This window comes from Gymnoscopelus braueri, assembly GCF_963280865.1.
Source record: "Gymnoscopelus braueri genome assembly, chromosome: 1".
NCBI classification, from domain to species: Eukaryota; Metazoa; Chordata; class Actinopteri; order Myctophiformes; family Myctophidae; genus Gymnoscopelus; species Gymnoscopelus braueri.
In genome coordinates this window covers 16,867,232-16,894,991 of record NC_137603.1, presented here as the reverse complement: position 1 = coordinate 16,894,991, position 27,760 = coordinate 16,867,232, and the positions used below count along the sequence as shown (strand labels likewise).

The 27,760-nt window shown below is 43.2% G+C and overlaps 1 protein-coding gene across 2 annotated transcripts; it reads left to right on the top strand.

The window, feature by feature from the left end:
- Nucleotides 1–782: 782 nt before the first annotated feature.
- On the top strand, nt 783–27,760 carry LOC308083870 (SHC-transforming protein 1-like). Of its 2 annotated transcripts, XM_080426279.1 has the most exons (14): nt 783–967; nt 1,206–1,277; nt 1,354–1,919; nt 2,808–2,878; nt 3,776–3,839; nt 6,215–6,334; nt 6,449–6,502; nt 8,157–8,208; nt 8,627–8,753; nt 9,592–9,775; nt 11,553–11,625; nt 26,563–26,638; nt 26,742–26,889; nt 26,999–27,760. In XM_080426279.1, the coding sequence occupies exons 2-14, from the start codon at nt 1,229–1,231 to the stop codon at nt 27,125–27,127; spliced, it is 1,713 nt and encodes a 570-aa protein (XP_080282405.1). In that variant the 5' UTR covers nt 783–967; nt 1,206–1,228; the 3' UTR covers nt 27,128–27,760. The 2 variants fall into 2 exon arrangements, with proteins under 2 accessions (XP_080282405.1, XP_080282406.1); XM_080426280.1 differs by lacking the exon at nt 783–967 and having other exon boundaries at nt 1,192–1,277.

Sequence of the window (27,760 nt, the reverse complement as noted above, 5' to 3'; positions counted from 1 at the left end):
TTATCTCAAATAATTGCGATTATGTAATAATTGTGACAGACCTACTGTAGCTCCGAATTTCGACTACTATATATATTATTAAAATGTATGTTGCTAAAATGTCTATCCGCCTACTTAGTGTTGCAAAGAGGGAATATACGTCGCCTACATGTTCTTAAGCGTGCAGCAACTGCATACCGTACTCTTCAGTGGGTGCTTAGCAGTTTGCGCTGATTGGGATCATGTCATACGGAAATGCAAATATCTCCGTCCCCTTCCTCTTATGCAGGACATTTGAATATCACATAGGTGGCCTACACAAATAAAATGTCTATAGTCCATAATGTCTTGTCCAATGTATATAGTCATCAATAAGCACTTAAGCAGTATTCTGAATAGCTTTAAGATGGGTCACTTATTTATGGGTCAAGGCAAGCTAAATAATTCATTCATCTCATAGTGCAGAACAGCATCTCTGAAGTACTGAGAAAGCATTTGATGATAGAGTATAGAAACAGAGCTTTCGCCTAGTAGCCTATACTGTGTTGGCTCTGCCTGTGTGTGTGTGTGTGTGTGTGTGTGTGCGCGCTGCATGAGTCACCCTGCCCGGCTGTGATTGGGTGATAGTTTATAGGGGAAGGGAGGGAGGAAGAGTGCCTGAGGGGCCCGTCTGTCAATCTATCTTCTGCCCCATTCACTCATCCTTCTGCATAGAGAGAGATTCTCATTCATAAAACGGAGAGAGAGAGTTCATTCATGAAACCTGCACAATTGGTCTTCACCTTGTAAAGGGAGAGGAAGAGAGTTAGCAAGGGGGGGGGTGTAGCAGAGAGCCTGGTGACAGAGAGACAGAGAGAGAGAGAGAGCGAGAGAGAGTCAGTCAGTAGGATGGTTGGACTTTATTCAGCACTGGCCTGACTGGATCACTCTGGACTGTAGACCCCACCGGACAGCACCCATCCCACCACTTTTATTCTGCCACACACAGGTGAGTGTTTTAATAGCCAACACTATTGCAATACAAAAATTAAAAAAAAATGCCTTTTTTTATATATCAAAACCATTTTCAGGCAATATTGTCTATGAAGAGGGACTTTATTCATTACGCACATCTTTGCTTTCCTTTCCTTTGTTGCTGCCGTTTAGATGTCGAAGCCAAGTTTAGATTGAATAATACCACTTGGCCTGATTGTTTAAGTGGGTCATCCAATATCTATTTGTCCCAGCGTTCCTCAACAGGTCTCTGACTATGAGAGAGCAGACCCTGCCCAGGCTCAAAGGACAGACAGGACTACCAGGTATATAGCCTCATAATTAATGACCAAATGAAAATCACAATCGGGTTTCTAACAATTCTTCTACGACTTTAAATAGGCATGCTGCAGCGTACCAAGTACAGCCGCCTGCGCAACGATTCTCTGACCTCTCTGGAAGACCGTCCTCAGGGACCACTGCCGCTGAAGGCTGACCTCTGCCTGAACCACAGCTCTGCCCGGGTCAATTCCCGGACCGGCTCCGATCAGGGCACGTCCACCCTGAAGGGTTTCATCCCGCGCATGGCCAACATCAAACTCCACAGCCCCGTCTCCTTACTGGGCCTGAGAGGACAGACACACAGACAGGGGGACGGAACCTCGGACGGACATGCCGGCAGACCCTCTCCCGGGACGGACTGGAGCTCGCAGCCTAATCGGAGACTTAGCGGTCGGACCTCGCTTCCTGCACCCCTGACCGCGCTCCACAGGCAGGGCCACCCTACGGCTCTACAGTGCACTAAGCGACCCATCACTTTGCATTGCATGGCCAGTCTCCCCTGGACCCCGGGATGTCCCCTTCGCTTGCACAGAGACTGCCTGCCTTGTTGGAAAACTTCCTCCAGAGCAAAGGAGAGCACTGCAATCGTGACAGAAAGCAGAGTAGTGGTTCATCGTCACATTAAGGTACCTAACATACGCGCGTACGCTCGCACAATGCTTATAAGCCCACCCCACCATGCACCAACAGGCTCAAGATGCCAATCTGAAATCTTACTCTCTGTGTGTGTGTTTCTACCTTTTTTTCTTTTTGGGGGGGATATTCACCATATGTTAATCAAATTGCATGTATGGAGGCTGTACTAGAATATAGGAAAGTGCTCAGTGCTTATTCACTAAAGCCATAATAACGTTTTACACAGATTGAGAATCTTCACTTTAATCTGCCGTGTATATGACATCACCTCTATGGTGTGATTCACATTGTCATTAGAGAGCTGAGTCAACAGAGCTAAAATCCTACAAATACACACAACATACACACACACACACACACACACACACACACACACACACACACACACACACACACACACACACACACACACACACACACACACACACACACACACACACACACACACACACACACACACACACACTAGTACTAATACCCACACTCTGCCCCACACACTCGCCCCCTCCCTCTCAGACACAGCTTCCTGTGTGGGCAGTAGTGACTCATCCTGGCTCTGTGCTCCCCTCCAGATCTGCTTGCTACGTGTGTATGTACAGTACAGTATGTGTGCTGTGCGACTGTGTGCGTGCGTATCCGGTGACGGTACAAGCCCATGCAGTCCAAGAACGAGAGGGGTGTCTGTATGACCGATTAGCCACTTAAACACTCTAGACTTAGTAAACTCTACACCAAATCTTTTCTTATTCTTGTAGGAGACAGATTGCCTTAAATGTTCCTTTTTGGGCGGTGGTCTACATTCAACTAGGTGTTTGTGCCAGTTCGCAGTCTGTAACTATAGGTCTATGTCTGTTAAGTGGTCTTCTGTTATGTTCCAGTACATGGGCAGTGTGGAGGTGACCCAGTCCATGAGGGCCCTGGACTTTGACACAAGAATGCAAGTCACACGGTAACATCATCTCTTTCAGTGTCTCTATACGTGCAATAAATGTATGAATGCATGCAGTTCGATTCTTAAGGATCACCAGGGAACTATGACTAAAGTCTAATTCATACTACGTTCGTCGTACGACATATACTTCTCCAAGGTCATGCCTCTCATTGAAAAAAGAGACGATTAACTTTTTTCCCTCGTATTTTTCACTTGAAAATCTGTTTTCGTCGGCAAGTGACACGGTAGTGCAACGAAGTATGAATTAAGCTCAACTGATACTCATATTTGTGGTGCTGATAGTTAGAGGAAAATCCTTTACCATACTTTAATCTCGTTCATTTATTTTGCTGGGAAAATCCTTTTGCGTACTTTAATCTTCGTCATTTATTTCGCTTTGGCAGATCTGTAATTCGCAAATCAAGTTATGAGTGTATATATTATAATACCGAGCTTTCTGCTCATGTTTTGACATCATCATCCTGGATGCCAAACCTAGAAGTACACAACAACCTCTGTTCACAATATCACCACGAATGATGGGCTGGAAAATTCAATTAGATGAATTTCCTCCAAATGATCTCTGGTAGTATAACAAGGAAGACCAGGAGAGAGAGATGAAGTGAGAGAGAGAGAGAGGATGTGCGACCAGGGTATCATCCTTCATCTGTAATTTGTTTTCAAGGAGGAGAAAAAGAGTTGCTTCCTGGACAGAGATAATGCTACACTGTGTGTGTGTGTGTGTGTGTGTGTGTGTGTGTGTGTGTGTGTGTGTGTGCGTGTGCGTGCGTGCGCGTGAGAGAGTTCTTTGAGGACAACCATGTTAAGAATAGAAATAACTTTGATATAACTACACGTTCTTATGTGCGTGTTTGTGTGTACCTGTGTTCGCATGTGTTTGTGTATGATATGTAGAGAAGCAATCAGCAGACTGTGTGAAAGGACATCAGAAGCCAAGATAACAGCAAGAAAGAAAAAGGTATTGTAATGACACACACACACACACACACACACAGACACAGACACAGACACACACACACACACACACACACACACACACACACACACTGATTGTTTGTTTGTTTGATTGATTGATTGATTGATTGATTGGAGGACAACGCACATGAGCATAGAAGACTTATTTTCGATGTGGTCCAACTCTTCTATGTAACTCTTCTATCAATTGGCATAATGACTAAATTGGGGAGAAAATGGTTAAAAAAATTATTTGCTACTCTAAATTTAGGAAAAAAATTATAATAATAAAGTTTGAAATCTTATTTACCAAACCTGCCTACCCATGATGTCACTGGTAGGCCGGTTTCTGAACTGTCCACAGCCCTCTTCTGAGACACAGAGTGATCTTATAATGTGCATTCGTGAGGACCAATTATATGAACAAAGGTTGAAAATGGCCAAATTGGCCCTTACAGTACATGGCTAAAACATATAATTATTAATAAATATAATTCCTTAATCTAGTCATTCCTTAATATAGTCAAACCAATCTACCTCGTGTAGGCCTGCCTACGATATCGTTTATCTGAATTCCCAATATAAAAGAAAGAGCGGGGGTGCCTGCTGGCCTAGTGGTCCAGGCTTATACCACATACTTTCGCATACCACGTGCTCGCTGTCAAGCACGTTGCGGATTCGAATCCCGATCCTGACAACCTTTGCTACTTAAAGTTACTCCCCGTCTCTCTCTTTGTATTGTCCTGTCCTATCTACACTATCAGTAAAGGCAGAAAAGCCCAAACAATATCTTGCTCCTTGACACACCAGTATTGACAGAATATGACAGTATTATCTTTATCCCTGGTGAAGACAATGCCATTGAAGCTTTGCTTTTAAATAAATAATAGATAATATATCTGAGCTACTGTACAAGTGTGTGGCTGCTCTCTTTCTGTGCCAGGGGAACGGCCAGGTAATATGTGATGATGTTATTCTGTACTACTGTACCTGCATTCTTCTTTTTAGCTTCACTGACCTTCTATATACCAGGACCAGGAGCAAGTGTAATGACAGTGGCACTGTATCAGCCTAATGTCAAAATCCTCTTTTTAGCAATATACGACAAACCAAAGCTTATACGTTTGAAAGCAATTGCCTGACCTGAGAGAGACTAATCCAGTCACTCCCAAATAACTGACACCTAGAAGTTCCCAAGATCGTGGCCACTTTGCTTATCTTCCTTTTCAGTCCAAATACAATGTATTAAATTTGACCTAGGTGCAGTGACATCTTATAAATGAACCATTTCCTAACTTATTCCAGATCAGTGCTCAATGTGTCCTCCAGAAGACCTGTAGAGTATCCCTTTCTGTCACTACTATAGGGCTGAATCATCTGCGTAAAGCATAATTACAGTATGCATTTCACTGCTGATATATCATTTACAACAATTAAGAGCAGAAGAGGTCCAAGTACGGACCCCTGAGGGACCGCACACAATAACTCCTTTGGCTCAGATGCAGTACCTTGAATGTCACACCTATTCTCTCTGTTAGGTGTGACCTCAACCACCTTAGTGCCATTTTCTGCTTTTTTAATTAATAGAAAAAATAGAGCCAGATGCGTCCGAGAGGCTAGCATAACAGTCCAGAAGACGCAAAAATAGATTTATTTACATAATGAAAAAAGTGACACAGTGAAAAAAAGAGTGGACGTTTTGGTGCTCAGACTATCATCAGCACTCAATGAGTAATGATGATGGTCTGAGGACCTTTTTTTACAATGTAAATACATCTATTTTTGCATTCCAAGAGCCTCAACATTTATTCTGTCAGCCTTTTATATATTAAATAAAGCCTTGAGATGTTACACTCGACACTGCCCTGTTCGCTCTCCGCAAGGTCAGCTTGTAGTGTTCCGAACCCGGGTAAAGATGTCACCTGGGTTTGAACTGACCTCCTGAACCTGGTAACGGGTCTGATATTCTCTCCTCGAGAGATGCCACATCATACTGCTGATGTCACTCTGTCCTCGATCTGTCCTCTCCAACACACACTGTGTTGGAGAGGATTCCACGCTATACCATATCGAAATACGAGATACCCATGCAAGGAGCAGAGTTGATGCGACCTATGTCATCCGAGACAGATGTCCTGGACAGTGCACGGAGACCAACATCACCTGAAGCTAGATGTCATGAACAGAACACACCATTTAAGGACAAGCGAGGACACAGTGACATCAGCAGTATGATGTGGAACCTCTCGAGCAGAGAATAAGACCACGTGAATACACAAAAGCACCATCATTATCTCTGTCCAGGAAGCAACTATTTTCCTCCTCCTTGAAAACAAATTACACATGAACATAAGATGACGGTGGTTTTGTCATTACCAGCCCATGGACAAGGAATCATCTGCTGTCCTGGGTCAAATCAACCGGCAGTTCTCTGGGAGCCAAGTCAACCTCACTGTGTCAACTGACAGTGTGGTTCTGACCACCGCCTGCTTATTACAGGTGACAGGTTCAGCTCCCTCATTTTGGACTCTAATAACGGTTAATCTATCATCGATTGACTGGAACACTGAGCTGAACCTCTCTGTCTCTCTGTCTGTGCTCTCTCTTTTTCAGACCATAGCCCACCACCCCATGCAGTCCATCTCGTTTGCCTCAGGAGGAGACCCGGTATGTTTATTTCTTTTAAAGCCTGATGTATACTCGGTTGTGCATCGTGTCTTGCACCGAAAATAGCAGATCTACAAGTTCACAACGGGTCGGAACTCCAATGAATTGTTCTTACTATTCCTGCTATTTTCGGTAGCCCCCACGCGTAACAGAGTATGAATCAGGCATAAGTTCTAACATGCACAAACACATTACATGACAGGGAGGAAGACAGACAGACACACACACACACACACACACACACACACACACACACACACACACACACACACACACACACACACACACACACACACACACACACACACACATAATTTAATTTAGTCTAATTACCGCTTGGTTGGCTTCCATCAGTGTGAGATCGGGTTGTTTCCTGTTGACCTGTGCAGTTCACCTCCCTCCATAACTTAGACGTCACGTATTATCCCATTGCATATCCCGCCCACCGCAACTGCATGACTATTGGACGTGATGGGAAAATGTTAACATCAGTGTCTTGTATCTTTTTCACAACCATCCAAGCATGGCTTTATTTTGTACCTTAACTTTACTGGACCCCTTCTGTTGGAAGAATCAGAATCAGCTTTATTGTCACATCACAGGTCTGCATGTGTTAAGAAGTGGGTGACATTTTATTATTATTATTATTTTGTACAAGCTCCATCTGTAGTTTTCAGGAAAGGGAGGAAGAATTGAAGATAGGAAGAAGGAAGAGCCAGGAAAAAACAAGGATAGAATCAGGTCACATAATCAAATGTTCTAATATGAGTAGAGTGAAAAATGTCCAACCTAAATCCTTAATATGTCTTTTATTTTAACTGAATTCTCCACTCGTGAAGTTATAACTCTGCTACAGCCCACAGATCTCTAGGGAGGATAACAGAGTGATGATTCTAAACGTCTCTGTGTGCACTACACAGTAAACATTTCATGGTTAGAGTTATTTTAGGCTTGTTTTGGTACCCAAGGAGCTAGCAGATGAGAGTTCACTCTGCAGTCCATGTTAAATACAGTATCATTTAATAAACCCATGAAAACAAAAATCATAAACACATTTTTTTAAAGTGCTATGTATGCTATGATGAGTGCCCAACTGCCCATGAATTGATCAATATTGTTCAAACAAATGGTAAACTCAAAGGTTGGATACCACAAGATTTTACCAAAAGTACATTTTGACACATAGTAGGCAACACCATGCAAAGACAGTTTTTCTTAGACACATTCCAATGTGCCTTAACCTTTTGGTTGGATTTCTTGTTTTTGGTGGTCTGTGTGTCAGAGAACAGCAATGCAATTCAGGAATAATGTAGGTTGCTATGGCCTTTACACAAGGGAGATACTTCGAATGCATGTTTCTTCATTAAACCCCCTGCCAGCCACCTTACAGCCATTAATCAAAAAGGTTATTAACTGTAATCATATACCAAAGCATTACTTACTTACTGTTACTCCATAAAAGCAAATAGCCACATGCACGCACGCACGCACGCGCACACACACACACACACACACACACACACACACACACACACACACACACACACACACACACACACACACACACACACACACAATGCATAGTGCACACTTTTTGAGATTTGATTTCTTTAAATCATGCTTTTGTCTTCTTTTCTCTGAATCTGTTTCGTAGGACATGGCAGATTACATTGCTTATGTTGCCAAAGACCCTGTCAACCAGAGAGGTGGGGGATAGTTTTGTGCCTCTCCCTGTCTGTCACATTACACAATGCACTGTCTGAACTGAACCACAGACAAAAGAAACCCTATGTTACTACTTTAACCACGTGAACCCTAGCATCACTATTTTGGGCATGTCATAATAGGCAAACACTCTGAAAAAATAGGCAAACATTTGATGAAAATAGCAGATCTGCAATCTCTGTAGATCAGCTATTTTTGGCAAAGAGATTTGGTGTAGAGAGAAAAATGGAGGGGACAAAGTATAGACCCCCGGAGGACCGCATAGGATTAAGTGGTCAAGTTTGCTCATTATCTTAATATCATAATTGATATGGAGCTCATTGGCATTGGTTGTTGGACCTGCTGTTTTCATTATGCAGACATATGTGCATGTACTTGTCTTCTCTCTGCTTCCCCCAGCGTGTCACATCCTGGAGTGTCCCCATGGTCGGGCCTCGGAGGTTATCAACAGCATCGGTCAGGCCTTTGAGACACGCTTTCACCAGCTGCTCTGTCACGGTCCCTCTGTTCTAACTGCCATCCCAAGGTAAGCATGGCTCTCCTTATCCTTGATGTCCGCTCCGACGTTGATGTGCGAGTGCCAGTGTGTACACTGAGTGTTAGATTAAGTCTGACAGTGTAGAAATGGACCTTGATGTCAATTGTCTCCGAATTTAATTAACACGGGACAACCTAATAGCTGAATGGTTAGGGCATCAGCGTGTCCCCGGTGTGACCGGCTGGCTGGACTGTTTGCTGTGTATGTGTGTGTGTGTGTGTGTCCCATTATAGTATGTAGAGTGTTTCGACCCTTAACCACTATATCTATGTATCTATATCTATATATATATCTCTGCTGTCCGGCAGGAACCAGCTAACTCCAAAATGTTCATTCTTCAGGAAATGAAAAAAAGTGGTGTTAGGAGGTTTTGTTCATCATTGATAAGAACAGCTGAATGGACCTCTAAGCTTACAATGAGGTTGGAGGTCAAAAGGGGGTGGAGCCCGGTGGAGTTAGCTGGTTTTGTCAGAAGCGCTTTTTAATGCTTTTCATTGGTTCAATATTCTTTTTTTACCAACACACAGACGTAAAGGGTGTTCAATGGCCCTGATTTATGGAAAAAAAATGCTAAAGCGTCAAAATGGAGTTAGCTGGTTTCTGCCGGACAGCAACAAATATATATATTGTGTGTGTGTGTGTATGTGCACAAGTTGGTTCTGAGGGGCCTTCAAATGGCCGGCCTCTCCAAAAGGAGGGCCAAACAGTTAGCAAGGTACTGCTCAATATCAGCTATTGTAGGAAGCCGCTCAATTTGTACAAGGCATTCTTGTACTTCTGTTCATGTGGACATAAGTAAATATCTCAAATGTGTGTGTGACCGCAGGTCAGCTCTAGAAATCAGTGCCTGGAGTCCAGGGAAGCCCATAAAGAAGTGTAGTGATCAGCAGGACAGCAAACACAGAAAGCACCATGACTATTACAATGACATCCCTGGAAAATTGCCACCTCCCGGCGGAATACGGGACATGCGCATCTCAAGTGGAGCGACTGAACAGGATGGATTGATGGTAACACTGACGAGTCAAGATGTTACTTGACAGTGCAAGATGTATTGAATCCAGGAGTTAACCACTTGAACCCTACTGAGTACTGACCCTATTCCGGGCATGTCATAATTGGGGAATGGGCAAAGACATTTGGTGTAGAGGGGACAAAAGGAGGGAGCTGAGGACGGACACATGGGGTCAGAATTTGGTCAGAATTTATTGAGAGGATAGCCCCTTGAGATGCAGCATCTCATTTTAGAGGGGGTCCTATATACAGCACATACGTAAAACATTACATACAATACAAATACATAATACACAATACACACATGTACAGGACTCCAGTCAACGAAGTATATAGGGTTTAAGTGGTTAAAACAATCTCGAATCAACCGTGCTCACAGGTCATGTTTTTTGTTTTATTTTCCTCCATAATTTTCATTTTCAAATGATCACTCACAAAGTAACCAAATCATACTGTGTTTCTTTAGGATATTTGGCAAACATAGTTTTAAATGAGCATACTGTACATTGTAAATTAATTGTAATTCTCTCTAATTTATTCAAAGGTTATGATTTCCCCTTTTTTATAATTAGCAATGTTTCAGTGATCTTATGACTCAGTCACATGGTTCCTCTCCAGCTCTAAATAGTGTGTTGTTCCATATCGGACATGATGCCAAAGCAGCCAAGCCTTTAGTGCATTTTGTTGTTTTGTTTTTACAGTGTCACATGGGAATTTTAAGACAACATCATCCAGCTTCGTAAGAGGGCAAAGATAATACCACAATGATGACAACGAGATTAGCTAGTTATTTTCCATAATAGTGCACTCGTCTAGCGTTACATCTAGTCTCTTATAAGATAATATGTCTGGGACAACCGAGCTCACTTTACCCCTGGCAGTGAAGATTTTTTCCTTTCGTCTTATTGATCCTACACTGTCAAATCCTGAGCATTATTTTTTACCGGTCCATTTGTTTCCATTTGGTAAGACTCAGGATTTGACAGTGTAGGCTTCTTGTCCTTCCATAAGAATGAGTCATTATAAACCAAGATTGTGGGATATAATGGAGTTACTGTGGAAAGGATGTTCATTTTCAATAACCCAGCTATACTCTAAAGCAGTGGCTCTGACACATTTTCATGTCAAGAACCCCCAGACCGATAAGTATTAGGCTGTGGACCCCCATTTGAAAAGATTTTGAGCCAGGGACCCCCATGAGAGAAGATGTTTTGTTGTTAGATTAGATTTGGTGCAGACGTACATGTACAGTATATCTAACTGTCTGTACGTGGGGAGATAACAGTGGAGAGAGTGAAACCTTATAATATCTATAGTATACATTCTATCTTTTAGCCGGTGAGATGATAGTGAAATTAAATTGCTCCTCATTTTGCTAGGGACCCCCTGGAACACCCTGAAGGACCCCTAGGGGGTCCCCGGACCCCACTTTGAGAACCACTGCTCTAGACGTCATCAGGGTGTTTAAGCAGGTCTGGAAAATCTAAGTAAAATGGAGAATGATTTATATCTTTATGAGAGAATTGCACAACCATTTAAAATCTGGGGCCACGTTGTTACAGTTGTACACCCACTGCTAGTGGGTATTTGACATGTTGTTATAGTTGTGAAAAGTCAAGCAGGCACACACACACACACACACACACACACACACACACACACACACACACACACACACACACACACACACACACACACACACACACACACACACACACACACACACACACACAGCTCTGCCTTGTGTGTATGACTCATCTGTTCTTCTTGCAGATATGTTCCTTTGAGCCTGTTTCACTGTATGAGAACTGCTCCATAGCTGACGACACTCTAGCTCCACCTGCAGGTAAACATGGGAACAATCATCAATATGTTGCCAGACTGTTATTATGGATCAAGTAACTGCCATACAAAGCCAAAGTTTTTGGACACACTGACTTATTTGTTTGTCTCAAAGGTCAAATCAGCCTTCATGATTTTTGGGGGATAAACAATTACCTCATGAACATATATACAATTTGTGCAATATCACTTAAATACTGGCCAAATGAAACACTTTAAAGCCTTTTTTTATCAGTTAAATTGTTTATATAAACTACTGCACAGAAAGGCAAACCATTGTTTGGAGGTCCTGTTCTAGATGAAAGTGGTTGGTGAATTTTGGGGTTACGAACTACCAGTTGACCTTGATTTAAAATAAATAGAAAATGAGGTCCCATGACGACATGATACTGAGAGGACAGCAACGCACCTGGCTCCCCACTCCCGTAAAACCATTTGTGCTTTTCACTCAGTTTGGCTTAATTTGATACGTTACCTAATAAGTCAACATACCGGTATGTCTAAAGGGAAATCAAGCCGCAACATTCAGAACCAACTTCCGCGAATAACACGGGGTGAAGTTCGCCGACAGGAAGTCATGGCAAACAAATCTCATTTGCTGATGATATTTTACTATTTGTCTCCAGTCCAGAGACTTCTGTCCCTGCCATCCTGTAAGTAATTGAGTCCTTTAGCCCTGCAGTCTATATAGGATGGCTCAGGGTGGAGGAGCGAATTTCCCATCTTTCATTGTGTTTAGTGTTCAAGATCCTTAATTGCAAAGTTCCACATGGGTACTGGAATGATTCACCAGTACCTTCACACCATAAGAGATAAGGTTGAAATACTTAAGAAATAACCAAGGTGCAAATTCAGAGGTTCTGTGAAATGGGGAGACGTTAACACCCTTAAAATGAAAGTGACAGGAGATTTACAATTGTGAGATCAAATCATTTATTATCCTTAACTAAGTATACAATTATTTATGAGCCTATGAACTATTAGAATGAATTATCAAACAAACAATAAAGATACAATACCAATCAATAACAGCGCGCTGGATACAAAACTTCTCTCCCTATCACAAAGTAGATACTTCAGACAGGGCGATAAATTCTGCACTGAGCATCCTTTCCCTATCCAGCGATACTATACATTTTCATAAAAAACATTATCAATAGATGGGTGTCGCTGTTGGTTGCAGAAGTTGGTTGATCACTCCTCCTGCAGTTCTCACACCGTGGCCTTGGAATTCTTCATCCTCGGGCTACCCTCCCTACCTTTTAGGCGCTGATAAGCTTCTATGAGACCTCTGTCTGATAATTTGGCCAATCTTTATGGCATTTTTAAATTTCTATTTCCTGGGAACTAACACTCTGAATACTGCTGTGTAATTTTATGTCATATTGTTATCCATATAAAGCTTTTAGTATATTACTATAAGAGTATTACAACAAGAGTATACGATTGTTATGACCCAATATTAATTTTTAAGCACCACTAGTGCTTGTATTTCCAGTGAGACATTCCTTTGAAGAAAAGGGAGTGAATGAGAGATGCAGAGACAGGGCCTCTTGATACTATGATCTTGGTAAACACATTTTCTTTGAATAAGGTTATAATGACATATTCAAACTAAAACTCAACACTATTAGTCATACCAGTGATTAAAATATACACACAGTATAAAGGTCTAAATATCAATGTGTGGCTTAAGTGATCAGAATATTTGAACTTAGAGCAGTTATATGTGTAAATACCAGGATATAAACATGAGCCACTATAAAAATGTCAAAACATCATTTTACTCTTGTAAACTCCTACATTTATGCAGTTTTCTACAGACACATTTATCATACTTATAGACTTTAAATCTAATTTTCCTAACAGTCCCCCTTTTCCACCTCCCATAGTGGTAGGTGGAATCTAGAAGGGAAATTAGAATGGACCTATTACACCTAGATTTACAGTGTTGTGTCACAAGTTGCAAATGGGTCGTCATGCACATCATCATGGGTCTGTATGTACTGTCCGTCATGTGGTATGAGGTTTCTCAAGTCTCTAGGCAACCCTCTAAGGTTGGCTGGATCAAAGTCAGTGTCATAAGTCAATACCTTAGTCAGAGCAAGTTGTCGGGCAGTGGAGTCATGTGAGGTGATGCTAGCTAGTGAGCGATTTACACAACAACGAATCAATGGAGGTCCACAAAGCAGGAGGACAGCCACTGGGATAAGAATGGGAAGTATCACACTAGCCACCCAAACCATCCAGGAAGAGCCCCATGAGGAGAACCAACCCCAGGGGTCGTCGCCTTCTGGTGGTGGGGTCAATGAGTCAAGAATGGCCTTGGAATGAGCTAATAGAGAGGTTACATTAGTAGAAACATCTGGAATGAAAAAAGTGCAGTGGTTAAGCAACATTTTACACATTCCCCCGGCTTTAGCAGTAAGCAGGTCAAGGGTCTGCTTTAGCATGAATATGGCATCACGCTCATGGAGAGTTTCTTGGTTAAGCAAGGCAATAGCTTGATCAGTGTCAGTGAGTGCTCCCTTTATTTCTAAGAGTTCAGCAGCTACCATGTTAATCTTACGATAAATGTCTGGTACTGATATCTGGGGAAATATGGCATATCCTACAGACTCACCTACTGTGGTCCATGGGTCCGTGAACCTTAGGTTCGGGTACTTGTATCTGACTTGGTCAATCAAGGATTTGACCGGTACCGTGGACTGAGGAGGTGTCAGTGAGCGGGCAGCTCGGTGTACCGATGCACTTGAGGACACTTGGGGCTCGTGGGCATTTGCTTGGGAAACCAAGGTGTGATTAAACATAACTACTATGACTGTATTCTGAACTTGTCCATTCAGTTCCACAAAGTAGGTACCTGCATCAGAGGGAAATACAGGAGATATGGTTAAAATACCTGTACGCTGGCACATGTTTGTGCGGTTCTTGTATGTTCCATAATAGTCTACATCTGGACCATAACCTTTGTACCATTCTACTACTTTGTCTGGCCCATGTCTCCAGATAACCCCAGTGAGGTTAGCGGAAGTGTGGTTGCCTGGGGGAATGAGAGTGAGGCTAGAGGAAACAAAGGGTACATTTACTTTATCTGTTTCCGGAGTCATCAACGGGGTGGAATATGCCAAGCGATAGTCATAGCCAGAGGTAAGCAGAGAAGGGTAGCAACAGCCCATCCACTCGTCAGGTAGATGGTGAAACGCCTTGTCCCCGCACACCCACACCACGCCTGGGGAGGAATGAGCAGACAGATTAGCAAGGAAAGGACAGGTAAAGTTGTAGGTAGTGTTTTCAGCAGAGAAAGAGCAGTTCGGGCTAACATTTGGATTCATATGAAGAAAATTGTCACAGAGGGAAAATCCAATGGACGCTTTTCCTGTTGAGTTCTGGCAGAGGCAGGTAGGTGCAATCTTTTGAGTGACCTGTATAACTAAAGCATGCCTAGTTGAGGTAACTGCCGGGTTGCACTTAATACTTGTAGTCCACTTAGCCATACTATGTACAGAGTCGGTGTGTTGGTGAATGTAGTGCATAGTCTGTGCTACGTCTAAGAATTGTAGCATAACCACTGGGATTGGACAAGTCTTAGTAGCCATCAGTTCTGGTAAGTCTAAGTAATGCAGTGGGATTGTACGAGGACGTGTGTCCATAGGGACACCCACCCATGAGGCCATGTTCCCATGGGATCTGGCGTGTAGGAAAGCCTGTGAACATGCCAGATTACTATGACATATAGCTAGGGCTATATGTGCTCTGGATAACCCAAAACCTGTCCTTACATTTTCGTCCAGGTTTCTGCTCATCCATATCTCTAATTGGGACTCATCCAGGTCAGCTGAGTCATCGTCTAAGAGTCTCTCTAATCGGGTACTTTTAGGTGGATAAACAACTCTTTTAGGTGGATAAACAATAAGTCTAAGTCTTGGAGACAGGGAATCTTTCCCTGATCGTTCTATCCCTGCCATTAGAATTCCTGAATCTGACTGTTTTGGGTTTAGGATAGTGACTCCTAGGTTTTTATTGTAACGGTTTAACAATATCCTAGGTTGATTAATGCTCTGCTCGATAAAAGAGGTTGGATTAGCCTTAGGGTTAATTTGCCATTTTCTACGATGGTCTTGTGCAAGAGTTTGGGCCTGTGGAGCAAATTTACAGGTATTAGCGGGTAACTTCTGGGAGTGTGCTATTACTTCACAGTCGAACTCACATGGGGAAACACATACATAGGCCTGGTAGGACACAGAGGGTCCGTTATAGTAAGAGTACCAAGAGCGCGTGTCAGGGAATAGGAATGTACATGTTTCCTCTGCATAGCATTCTATAGATGTAACAGGGGTGTGGGAATCACTGGAGGCTCCTAGGTGTACATAGCGTCTGGAACGATGCAATCCTAAGTTAGCAGTAGAATCAGTCTCATGGTTAGTCAGAAGGTCATTTTCGATTTGTTTTAGGCTAGCAGGGGTCGTTAGGCTCTGAGTCTTCTCTGGAAGAGTTCTATTTTCCATCAACAGTATAACAAGTACCATTATTCCCAGTGCTGTTCCCCCACCCAGTAAAGCTATTCCCTTTGTGGTACATAATTTGTCTTTTCATTCTGTTGTCATAGGTTACAAATGGTTGATACCTTACATCAGGTTCCCCCATATTGGAGTCCCCCTTTGATCTGTCCCAATTTAGGTGATTATTATCAAATTATTATCAAAATATTCGTCTACTATGTCTCTATCGTAGATATTTTGGATTCCCTGTTGCCACAATTCCTGAGTTCCACAAATTCGTTCCTCTTCTACGCAATCCCAGATGACTAATTCTATACGCCAGTCCTCACTATAGTAAGTAGTTAAAAATATTTCTCCGAATAACTCAAGTGTTAGTCTAGCTAAAAGAGGCATGAATAATATAGGTTTTAGATCTTTGTGGATCTGGTTAGGTCTTAGATGCCTAAAAATAAATGGTTAGTATGGTTAGATTATAACAAAAAGATCAGAAATAAACAGAATAGACAATATTTCAATTGTCTTAGAAAATAATAAACATGGAAAATAAAAGTAAGAATAAAATCTCTTAGAACAATTGGTCACTGGACACTTCTAATTCTGACTCTATTGGGTATTTCTTGAATGACTCTCTCTCTTCTTTGACAGCTTCAGGATCGTCTCTCCAATCTATTATCAAAGTTTCCCTAAGGTCTTCTCTGACTTGTGACAGGGACCTCTCTCCTGGAGGTTCAGCTGGGGCTAACTGAGTTATATGATACCATGTGGAGCCTTTGCCGTCTAACAGGACTGAGTATTTTGTTTTGTTTATCACTTGGTATGGTCCTTTCCAACGTGGTTCTCCCCACTTTTTCTTTATCACTTTAATGTGTACCCAGTCTCCGATTTGAACGGTCCTTTTTGAGCCTGGTAGGTCTTCTCTCTTCTGGTGCACCTCTTCTCGTTTTTCCAATGCCTGTTGAGAGATACACGCTATCATGGTAGTTAGTGCGCTATAAAACCCTGCATGAGAGATTCTAGAGTGATCGACCTCTGTCCCCCTGATGGCTGCAGTAGCCGGGCCGGGGAACGGATAACCTCTAGTCAATTGAAATGGAGAGAACCCCGTAGTAGCGTTAACAGAAGCGCGTACACTGGCCAGAGCTATAGGCAACGCCTGCACCCAGGTGAGAGATGAATCAGCACATATCTTAGCTATCTTATTCTTAAGAGTCTTGTTCATTACCTCCGTTTGACCTTGAGACTCTGGATGGTAGACGCTACCAAACTTATGCTTTATTCCCATCAAGCTTTCTACTGTTGCCAAGTCCTCGTTTTTAAAATGGCTTCCATTATCCGATCGTATGACCAACGGAAACCCATGAAATGGTATGTGTGTGTTAATCAAATACTTAATTACCACATCAGCTGTTTCTCTTTTACAGGGTATGGCTTCTGGCCATTTAGAGAATGAATCAGTTACAACCAGCATGTATCGATAACCACCGACGCGGTTTTCTTTGCCCATGTCAGTAAAATCGATCACTATATGTTCTCCAGGTCCACTAGGTACTGGGAAATATCCCATAGGAGTTTTGAACGTTGCTCTTTGGTTATGTTCAACACATATTTGACATTCAGACAACTGTTTATCTACCATGTCCTTCAGATAAGGATGCCACCATAGGTCAAGATTCTTCTTAGTCTGAGCTCTGGAGCAATGTGCTAACCCATGTGCTTCTTTAATAATGATTGGAGCTAACCCTGCCGGGAGTACTACTCTACCACACTGTGATCGCCACAGTCCCTGAACTGATTTTGTAGCTCCCCCTGTGATCCAAGCCTGTTGCTCGTACACTTGTGCCTCAGCTTGTGCCTGTATTAGATCTGTTAGAGAACATGTGAGCAGAGTGGCTACTTTAGATGGGTTGGATGACATTATTAATGCTGGCCCTTGATACCCTGTGACTGCTTTTGCAGCTAAATCTGCTGCATCATTTCCTTTGGCAATGTCTGTGTCACTTTTGTCATGTCCTTTGCACTTCATTATTGCTACTCTGTTGGGTAGTGCTAGAGCAAATGCTAGGTCTTGGATTTCTTTTTTGTGTTTTACATCTTTGCCTGCTGAGGTCAACCATCCATTTCGATACCACACTGCTAGCTCATAATGACATACCCCATGTGCATATGCAGAATCTGTGTAGATGTTTACATTGTCTCCTATAGATGCTTTAAGAGCTGCTGTGACTGCCATAATTTCAGCTTTCTGAGCTGATGGTGCATATTCAACTATTCCACTGTTAATCATGTCAAATCTTCCAAAATCCGTCTGTTCTACTACAGCATAACCTGCTCTTAGGCCAGTGTCAGGATCTCGGTAGCAACAACCATCAGTGTATAGTGTGCGTGTGGCGTCATGCAATGGGTCATTTTCCAAATCTGGTCTGAGTTTGAGATCTGTGTATGTTTGACTTTCGCAGTTGTGTGGTGGCATTGAGTCCATATGATCTGCCATGTTAACCCCTTCATGCTGGTATGTGATATGAGGTGCCAATAAAATCTTTTCCAACCGTGTGCGTTTGATCGATGTCAGTGTGAAAGATTTGGATTCAATGAATGCTGTAGTGCCATGATCAGTGAGTACAGTAAGTGGGTGGAGCTGAACTATGTGTGCTGTCTTTTGAACGGCCTCTGCTAGTCCTGTGGCAAATCGTGCGCAAGGAGGGAGTCCCATCTCAGGTATTAAAAGTTTTTTGGAAAAATAATACAAAATCTTTCTCTCCCCCTTATGTTTCTGAAACAACACTGCATTTACCACCCCCCTTTTTTCAGAAACATCTAGAAAGAAGGGCTCCAGGTAATCTGGGACCGCCAAAGTGGTACTAGAGGTCAACATTTGTTTGATGGTAATAAACTGTTCCTCTGCCTCTTGCGTCCAGTTCAGTTTAAGATGGCCATTTCTCATACCATGTTCTTTGATTAAGGCACGAAGGTGACACGTGTTATCTATGTAACTGGGGACATAGTGACGCGAGTAGCCCGTTAGACCTAAGAAGGACATCATGTCCTTCACAGTTACAGGCTGCTTGTGGTGCAAAATGGAGTCTAACTGTGAGGGATTCACTGACGTCGTCGCACAGTTAACAATCCGACCCAGGAACGAGACCTGGGGACGACAGAACTGTAATTTCTTAGCCGAGACTTTATAACCACATTCACACAAGTATGCCAACAAAGATGTAGTAGTGTCTAAGCATTCCTGTGCCGTATGACAAGCCAAAAGAATGTCATCGACGTACATTATCAATACCGTACCAGGTGGAAGGGAAAACCGAGACAGTTGATGTTTCAAAAGCTGGTTAAAAAGGCCAGGACTCAGTTTAAATCCCTGCGGTGTCACAGTGTAACGAAATTTCTGATTGTCAAACGTGAAAGAGAATATGTCACGTACTTCCTCCGCAAGTGGCATTGAGAAATACGCATTACTCAGGTCGATACAGCTATAAAATTTATGACCCGGCGTCAGAGCTGCCATAGCTACATAAGGGTTAGGTACTGATGAGAGTGGGGTAGTCACTATGTCATTAATCCGTCGCAAGTCATGTACCATCCTCCACTGTCCAGGCCTACCCGCCTTCGGGACAGGAAGAATCGGAGTATTCCACGCAGAAAAGCTAGGTTCTAATGCTCCAGCCTGAAGCATGTCGCGCACGACGGTCTTGATGCCCTCGTATGCGTCATACTTCATGGAGTATTGCCTTACATTTACTGGTGGTTCGTCTTTTTTGATTGTGAACGTGACTGGAGGCATGTCACACAACCCTAAGTCATTTGGTCCTTTAGACCAGAGACGCTCAGGTAGAGAGGCCATGCGCGCTTTAGCATCATCATGGTCGTCCAGTTCTCTACCATGATGTCTTTCGAGGCTTGTGTAGTCCATAAAAACTTCGTCAGTCACTGTGTCAAACTGTATGCGATAAGCCTGGGTCTTATGATTATAACTAATTGAAGGATGGTCAAGTGGCTCCCAGTCAGAGTCAAGCAGGTCATCTAGTTCTTTAGTCATTGAACCTAGTTCCTTGGCAGCATGCCCAGCAGACAGTAGCAGTGATACATGTGGTCTTGCATAAGATGACAATTTGTAGAATTCTTGGAGGAGGGGTGGTAGCCCAACACTGGCGACTACGCCCTGTTTCCCCACATATATGTGTGTGCATGTTATGGTTTGGTGTGTGTTGTGCAGTATTTCATCAAATCGTGCTATGTAATCTAGACTTTCCTCTGTGTCATCGCGTTCATAATTAAGTGTGACATGTGGTGGGTCATCTGGTGTCAAATATGGGGCTATAGTACATATCCATGTTTTCCAATAGCAGAATTGTGTCAAAAGACCAGTGGTCCCTACCAGCGTTGGTTGTAAAAGGCCCCAAAATATATCTGCAGCATAACAATTTCCCCCACCGGGGCAGGACATCAGGGGCATTTGGGCATGAATCATTTGACGTTCAGAGCAATGTATAATCGTTCCATCTGGAAATTGTAGCACAATACCATCCGGTGAGCACAAAACAGATGCTCTTAGAGCCAACAACAAGTCCCGACCGAGTAGATTGACTGGGCAACTGGGTGAGTACATGAACGGGTGGTGAAGCACTTGTGAGCCTACTTTAGTGAGTAGAGGCTTAGTCATTGGCATTGTTTGTTGCTGTCCTGAGAAACCCGTAACAGGAACGTTTGTGGTGGATAGATCACTTGTGGAAACACCGCTGTTCAGCGTAGAAAAACGAGCGCCAGTGTCCGGCATAAAAGTCACAATGCGTCCTCCCACCTCAACCTCCAGCAGGGGCTCTGCCAATGCCCCCGCACTAGGAACCTCTAGGCAGCCCTATGTTGACCAGTGCTGCGGTGCTTGAAACGCCGGCATGAGCTGTTGGTTTGGAGCAGAGTGTGGTTGCGGTTGCTGCTGCTGAGTGACCTGTTGGCCCTGCTGAAATTGTTGCGGGTGCTGCTGACTGTGCCCATAGCCCCCGTGCTGCTGATCATTTTGCTGGCCTTGACCCCCCTGCTGGTAGGCACCCTGTGTTTGTCGTCTTGGTTGAGTGCAATCGCGAGCAAAGTGTCCCATAGTATTGCAGTTAAAACATTTGACCTGCGATATGTCAAGTGGAGCCCCACGCCCTCTACCTCTTCCTCCCCCATATCCTCCTCCTCTTCCTCCACCTCTATAGTACCCCTGTTGATAAGCGTTATTCTGCTGCTGTGACAACATTTGTTGCACTTGCTCAAATGAAAACATGGGTGTAGAGTGTGTGGTAGGTGTCTGCGGTTGTAACTGCTGTACGGAGGTGGGTGTTGGTGTTGCTACTGGAGCTGGTGGTGTTGGTGTTACTACTGGAGCTGCTTCCTGTACCACTGCCTGCGTAGGCAGCACTGTCTTAACTGCACTTTTCTTTGCCGTGGTAGTCTGCTCCTCTATCTGTTTGAGCTGTAGTTTAAGAAGTCTCGTGGTCATGTCAGAAATGGAACCCTTTTCTTTGAGCTGTCTGGCATTATACCTGTCAACATGGTGTATCACAATGTTTTTCCAGTCAGTGAAGGTGCATGTGTCCATGTTTGGTGTGTCGTCAAGTTTTTCTTGGGCCTCTTTAGGCAGAGCAGAGTACACAGCGCGTCTAAATAAGATTTCACTGGCTGGGCTATCTGTGGGTTGAGCCCCTGTCTGATCTAGCCAGTCGTCTGTGGAGCGCAGTAAAAATTTTTGAGCTGTCTCACCTGGCTGCATACGAACAGATTCCCCCGATACGTGTTTGTTGGGCCAAATGCGGGTCATAATCTGACACCAGAGAGCTTTCCAGTGATGCCAGGCTGTGGTGTTAGGCACCATGGAGGAAAATGCTTCTGTTTCAATGGCTTGTAACTGACCTGCGGAAGAGCAAGATGCAATAGCGTGCCTCATGTCCCCCAATGCTAATTTTTCACCCTGAGTAGCTGAGTCAAAGGTTCTATACCACGCCAAGAATCCAGCACTGATGTCAGGGAGCCTTTGCTTGATTAATTCAAATGTGGTCTGTTTAAATGGAATGTAATGCTCTAGGAGTGGGTGGCCAGCCACAGAGTACAGTGGCATCTGAGTACCTTGAGGCCCTGTCATGGCTGGCAATTGAAATGGGTTTGTGCTTACAGGATTGGAGACTGCTATTATTGGGGCGTGTACCTGGGATGGGTGCAGTTGTGTGAGGGTGGTGCAGTAAGTGTCTGACCTAGGCTTGTGTGTTGATGAGTCGGATCAGTCATGGTTTGGGACCGAGTGACACGTGTAGCGTGTGTGGGTGTCGTGACAGCGTGAATGAATCCCGTGATGTTGGCTCCCGAGATCTGAACCTGTTGGCCTGTGTCTGACATACTGCTGACGTGAGAGGCTACCCCTGAATGATGAGACCCTGTGATTGATGCACAATGTTGACTGCCGTCTCTATCCTCACCCCCCTGTAACTGCTCTTTCATGGCCTGGTTATGATGTGGTCTTTCTGCCTCTTCCCCGGCTTGTGCTATTTCCTCATCTTTATGGTCTAACTTTCTCACCTCTGACCATGCCTGTCTAATCCCCTCCTGCCTTTTTTCTCTGTCCTCTCTATACTGCTCTGGGCTCCCGAGATACTGGCTGCTCTGGTTCCACCTGTGTTCGTTGCCTGGCGATGAGAGCGCATACCCCTTACTCTCAGAATCAGACCGGCCCCCACAAGCGCCCACATGTGCCTCAACTGTATAAGGATATTTATTGATATCTTCCTCCCTTTCTCTCACTTCTTTCTGGGAGGAAAAAACATGAGCCTGTCCTCGCTGTAGCTGCTGGTCTTTAGTCTGGCTTTGCTGTGATTGTACCCACCCCTCTGTTCTAGCTACTGGTGTAGAGTGCGTGCCATGAGGGTGCTGTTTTATTATATCCTGTGTTGTGTCTTGTAATGCATACATGTCATCTCGGAAAAGAGCATCTAGGGACCTGCTTTCTGCCTTACATTCAAGAAAACCACCAGTGATTTTGACCACTCCAGTTTCCCCTGCTAAAAGAGGAGCTTGGAGTCCTACACCATCTTCATAGGGAGGAGGTTTTTCCGGTGCTTTGGGCGTTTTTTCTAAGTCTTCCAGTACAGGGTACATTGAATGCATGGTGCGAACCGGAGGCCATTGAGGACCAAAATATTGCTGCTGACCATAACCTCTTTTCATGGTGTGTGAACCTCTCCCTGTAGCACGTCTCATAGCCTGTATTTCTTTCATAAGGGCTGTAACTAGAGACAGATTCGTATTTATGTCTTTTAACTCCGAAGTTAGTTTGCCTTTCTGCAACAAGCCTGGTTTTATCAACCGCTCGGTGACACTGCCCAACTGACGAGTGAGAGCCGTGTGGTGGGCAAAAATGCCACCCCAATCCGGCTCTCCATCGTCTTTCGGGCACGTCCCAGCTCGCTGCAGATCACTTTTCAGTTTGAGAAAAGCTGCTTCTTTTAGTTTTTTAACTTTATTATCAGTCTCCCCTGCCAGAATTTGAGAGACTATGTACTCATACTGTTTCCTAAATGACTCCATGCTTCTATTGATTGTGTGAGTTAAGGATGCACCGCGCAATATTGTTACCAAATTACACGTTTATTTTTTACTCTAACTGTTACAACCTCACACCAGTTTTAATGGGTGTGTGTGTGTGTGCATGTGTTCTTATGCTGCGTGAGCTAACTCTAGTAGACAGCCCCTACCTCTGTCTGTTCTCTGTCTCTCTGTGCGAACCTCCCTATGGCGATTAAAATGATTTATTACTGGGGCTTTCTATGAGCCTACATGCGTGTGCGTATATGTCAGTAGTGAACAAAAAGAAGTACTCAAGTAAAAGTATAATTATCACAACAGATCAAACAAGCTCCCCCAACACACAGCAGTATGTTGTTAATCTTGACAAGCTACCCAGCCGCACAGAGAAAACAGTGCCCGTGCACGTTTTAGTTTTTATTCTACAAATCGCTATAAGTGGCCAAAATGTATAAAAAAAAACACAGTTCCTATCGCCCAGAACCGTACTATCTTGCAAAATTATTTAGAGGTGTCAAAAAATCGTTTCACGCTTTTTTTAAAATCTTTAGTTTTTTCCAACACACATCCAACTTTCTAAAAAGGCACAGACTTCCTAGCGCAATGAACTGTAGTATATTATACAATGATTTAACAGTGAACTAGAAAGAGATAGACAGAAGAGATGCGACAATTAATAGATTGTCGCGAGCACACACCACCCCCAAATACTTTTTCCCCAAAACAAACTTACAGCGCGGCGCGCTATAAGGAAACCACCCACACAATAGTCAATAGATAACATATGCCAGACTCCGCGAGTCTGAATAACTACTCTTTTAGTTATTTTATTGCCGTCTCGTACGACTGTGGACCCCTGGCCCATAAATCTCTTAAATAACACTATTTTATCCGCTTCATATGACAACAAGATACTGGATCACTGTAAATGCTGCATGTATGCGTTAAAATAACTGCCACCCCCGACGACTAAAACTCCCTGAGTTTATCTGGTAACCTCCCCGAAATTACTTTGGCGTCCCAGACGACAATACTGTCAATACCCAGAAATAACAGTTTATACCAAACTCCCTGAATCTGGCCACCCCCCAGAGATGTCTTCCCTTGCGTCCCGGACGATTTATTCTACTGTGAAATACCCAGAAATGAACAGCACCTCCTGGAGGATTTTGCACAGTTAAAACACAGCTTAATGACAATTCATTCACACCGCTAAATTTGGTTATAAATCAATGTCCTACAATCGCTAAATTTAAATCAATGCTTTTGGAGTACGACAATTGCTTATCACAGGTAAACAAACTTAGGTTAGAGTGCCCAATGTGCTGAATTCGTTTAAACAGGTTTCAGCTTACCTTTTCTCTATAACCTCCGGAGGAAAGTTTGCCCAACCGGAAAGCAACGTCGCGACCGTCACAGCTGAAATGATGTTCAGGCGGTCCCTGCCAAGGATGGCGTCCCCCCACAGAACGGTACGACGGGGTCACCAATTGGAATGATTCACCAGTACCTTCACACCATAAGAGATAAGGTTGAAATACTTAAGAAATAACCAAGGTGCAAATTCAGAGGTTCTGTGAAATGGGGAGACGTTAACACCCTTAAAATGAAAGTGACAGGAGATTTACAATTGTGAGATCAAATCATTTATTATCCTTAACTAAGTATACAATTATTTATGAGCCTATGAACTATTAGAATGAATTATCAAACAAACAATAAAGATACAATACCAATCAATAACAGCGCGCTGGATACAAAACTTCTCTCCCTATCACAAAGTAGATACTTCAGACAGGGCGATAAATTCTGCACTGAGCATCCTTTCCCTATCCAGCGATACTATACATTTTCATAAAAAACATTATCAATAGATGGGTGTCGCTGTTGGTTGCAGAAGTTGGTTGATCACTCCTCCTGCAGTTCTCACACCGTGGCCTTGGAATTCTTCATCCTCGGGCTACCCTCCCTACCTTTTAGGCGCTGATAAGCTTCTATGAGACCTCTGTCTGATAATTTGGCCAATCTTTATGGCATTTTTAAATTTCTATTTCCTGGGAACTAACACTCTGAATACTGCTGTGTAATTTTATGTCATATTGTTATCCATATAAAGCTTTTAGTATATTACTATAAGAGTATTACAACAAGAGTATACGATTGTTATGACCCAATATTAATTTTTAAGCACCACTAGTGCTTGTATTTCCAGTGAGACATTCCTTTGAAGAAAAGGGAGTGAATGAGAGATGCAGAGACAGGGCCTCTTGATACTATGATCTTGGTAAACACATTTTCTTTGAATAAGGTTATAATGACATATTCAAACTAAAACTCAACACTATTAGTCATACCAGTGATTAAAATATACACACAGTATAAAGGTCTAAATATCAATGTGTGGCTTAAGTGATCAGAATATTTGAACTTAGAGCAGTTATATGTGTAAATACCAGGATATAAACATGAGCCACTATAAAAATGTCAAAACATCATTTTACTCTTGTAAACTCCTACATTTATGCAGTTTTCTACAGACACATTTATCATACTTATAGACTTTAAATCTAATTTTCCTAACAGTACTCCACCAGGGTTGACCTCGTTCCCCCCAGATTTATGAAACTTAAGGATAATAATGCTTTTTATTACTCAGGAGAATGCCCTAACAGTAACAACAGATCGAAAATCCCTACATTCCTATACCAAAATGTAAAACTGATCTTAAATCATGGCTCACCTACACACAAATCTTGTTTCTTTTGTCTTGACGATACATATTGTCACATTTAATATTGTGACATATTGTGGCATGATAGATTTTGACCATTGGTGTCATTTCGTTCCTGCTCTCTTTCTTTCTACTGTATCTACATCAGAGACAGGGCTCTCGGACATCATCAGTGTTGAACAGTGTGTGACCCAGCTCAAGGAGGAAGGCTGGTTCCATGGCAGGTGGATGCTCATTGATTTCATTTAGTCAATCTACAGTACATAACCAAACATATTATGTCTGTCATCATCAATTTTCTCTTCTTGTCTGCTCATTTCATTCAAGGCTAAGCAGAGAGCAGGCAGAGCTGCTCCTCTGCTGTAGTGGAGACTTCCTGGTAAGAGAGAGCAGCTCCGCGTCCGGACAATACGTACTCAGTGGCATGGAGGGAGCCACCGTGAGACACCTACTGCTGGTTGATCCACACGGACAGGTACTATGTGTGTGTCTGCCTGCTGTTTACATGTGTTCTTCTTGTACTCGTGCGTAAGCAAGCAGAGGTTTCTAAATGCAGGCGTTACTGTGTGTGTTTGTGTTTATAGGTACGAACCCGTGACCAGGTCTTCCTGAGTGTCGGTCACCTGGTGCGTTTCCACATGGAGAGCCAGGTGCCCATTGTCTCTGGAACCAGTGAGCTGTGTCTGACACAGCCCATCCTGCAGAGACACTGACACTGTCTGTGTACAGCTAGTCATGGACACCACTGGACCGATTGGCGTGAAACTTTGCATGCACACCCATTTGCACATGCCACAAATCATGAGTGTCCAATCTGCCCTAAATTTGGATCACACATTGAAACAGGGTTTTACTACGCAATACCGTTTGCCTGTAATTGCCTTCACAAAAAAAGAAGGGGCAAAAAAAGAAGAAGCCATATATCATGAACGCAACATCGAATCGTATCCATATTGGAATCACATGTTGAGGGAGATGTCACCTCCAAAACAGTTGCATTTTCTGTTGTACAACGTCTGGTCCCCCCGCAGCTTCCTAGTGTCCTGACAGCTGCTCCCCAGACACAGCCCATAGTGTAGGCAACCTCAAGCCTGGCGGAGATCTGCACTCCAAGGAGCGCACCTTTCTAGACAGATATCTGCATATCTGTTATTGCACCTTGTTGAGAACTGATTTATTTTTTAATCACAGTCATCTCTGTTTGAATTTCAACTGGACGTTGACCGCTTGACCCCTTATTCCTCTTTTTGTTCCCCTCTATCTGATCTCATCTCACTGCTAAGCCGCCAGAATCATAGACTAAAGGATAATTTTGTTTATTTATTCATTCTTAGTTATTAGACAGC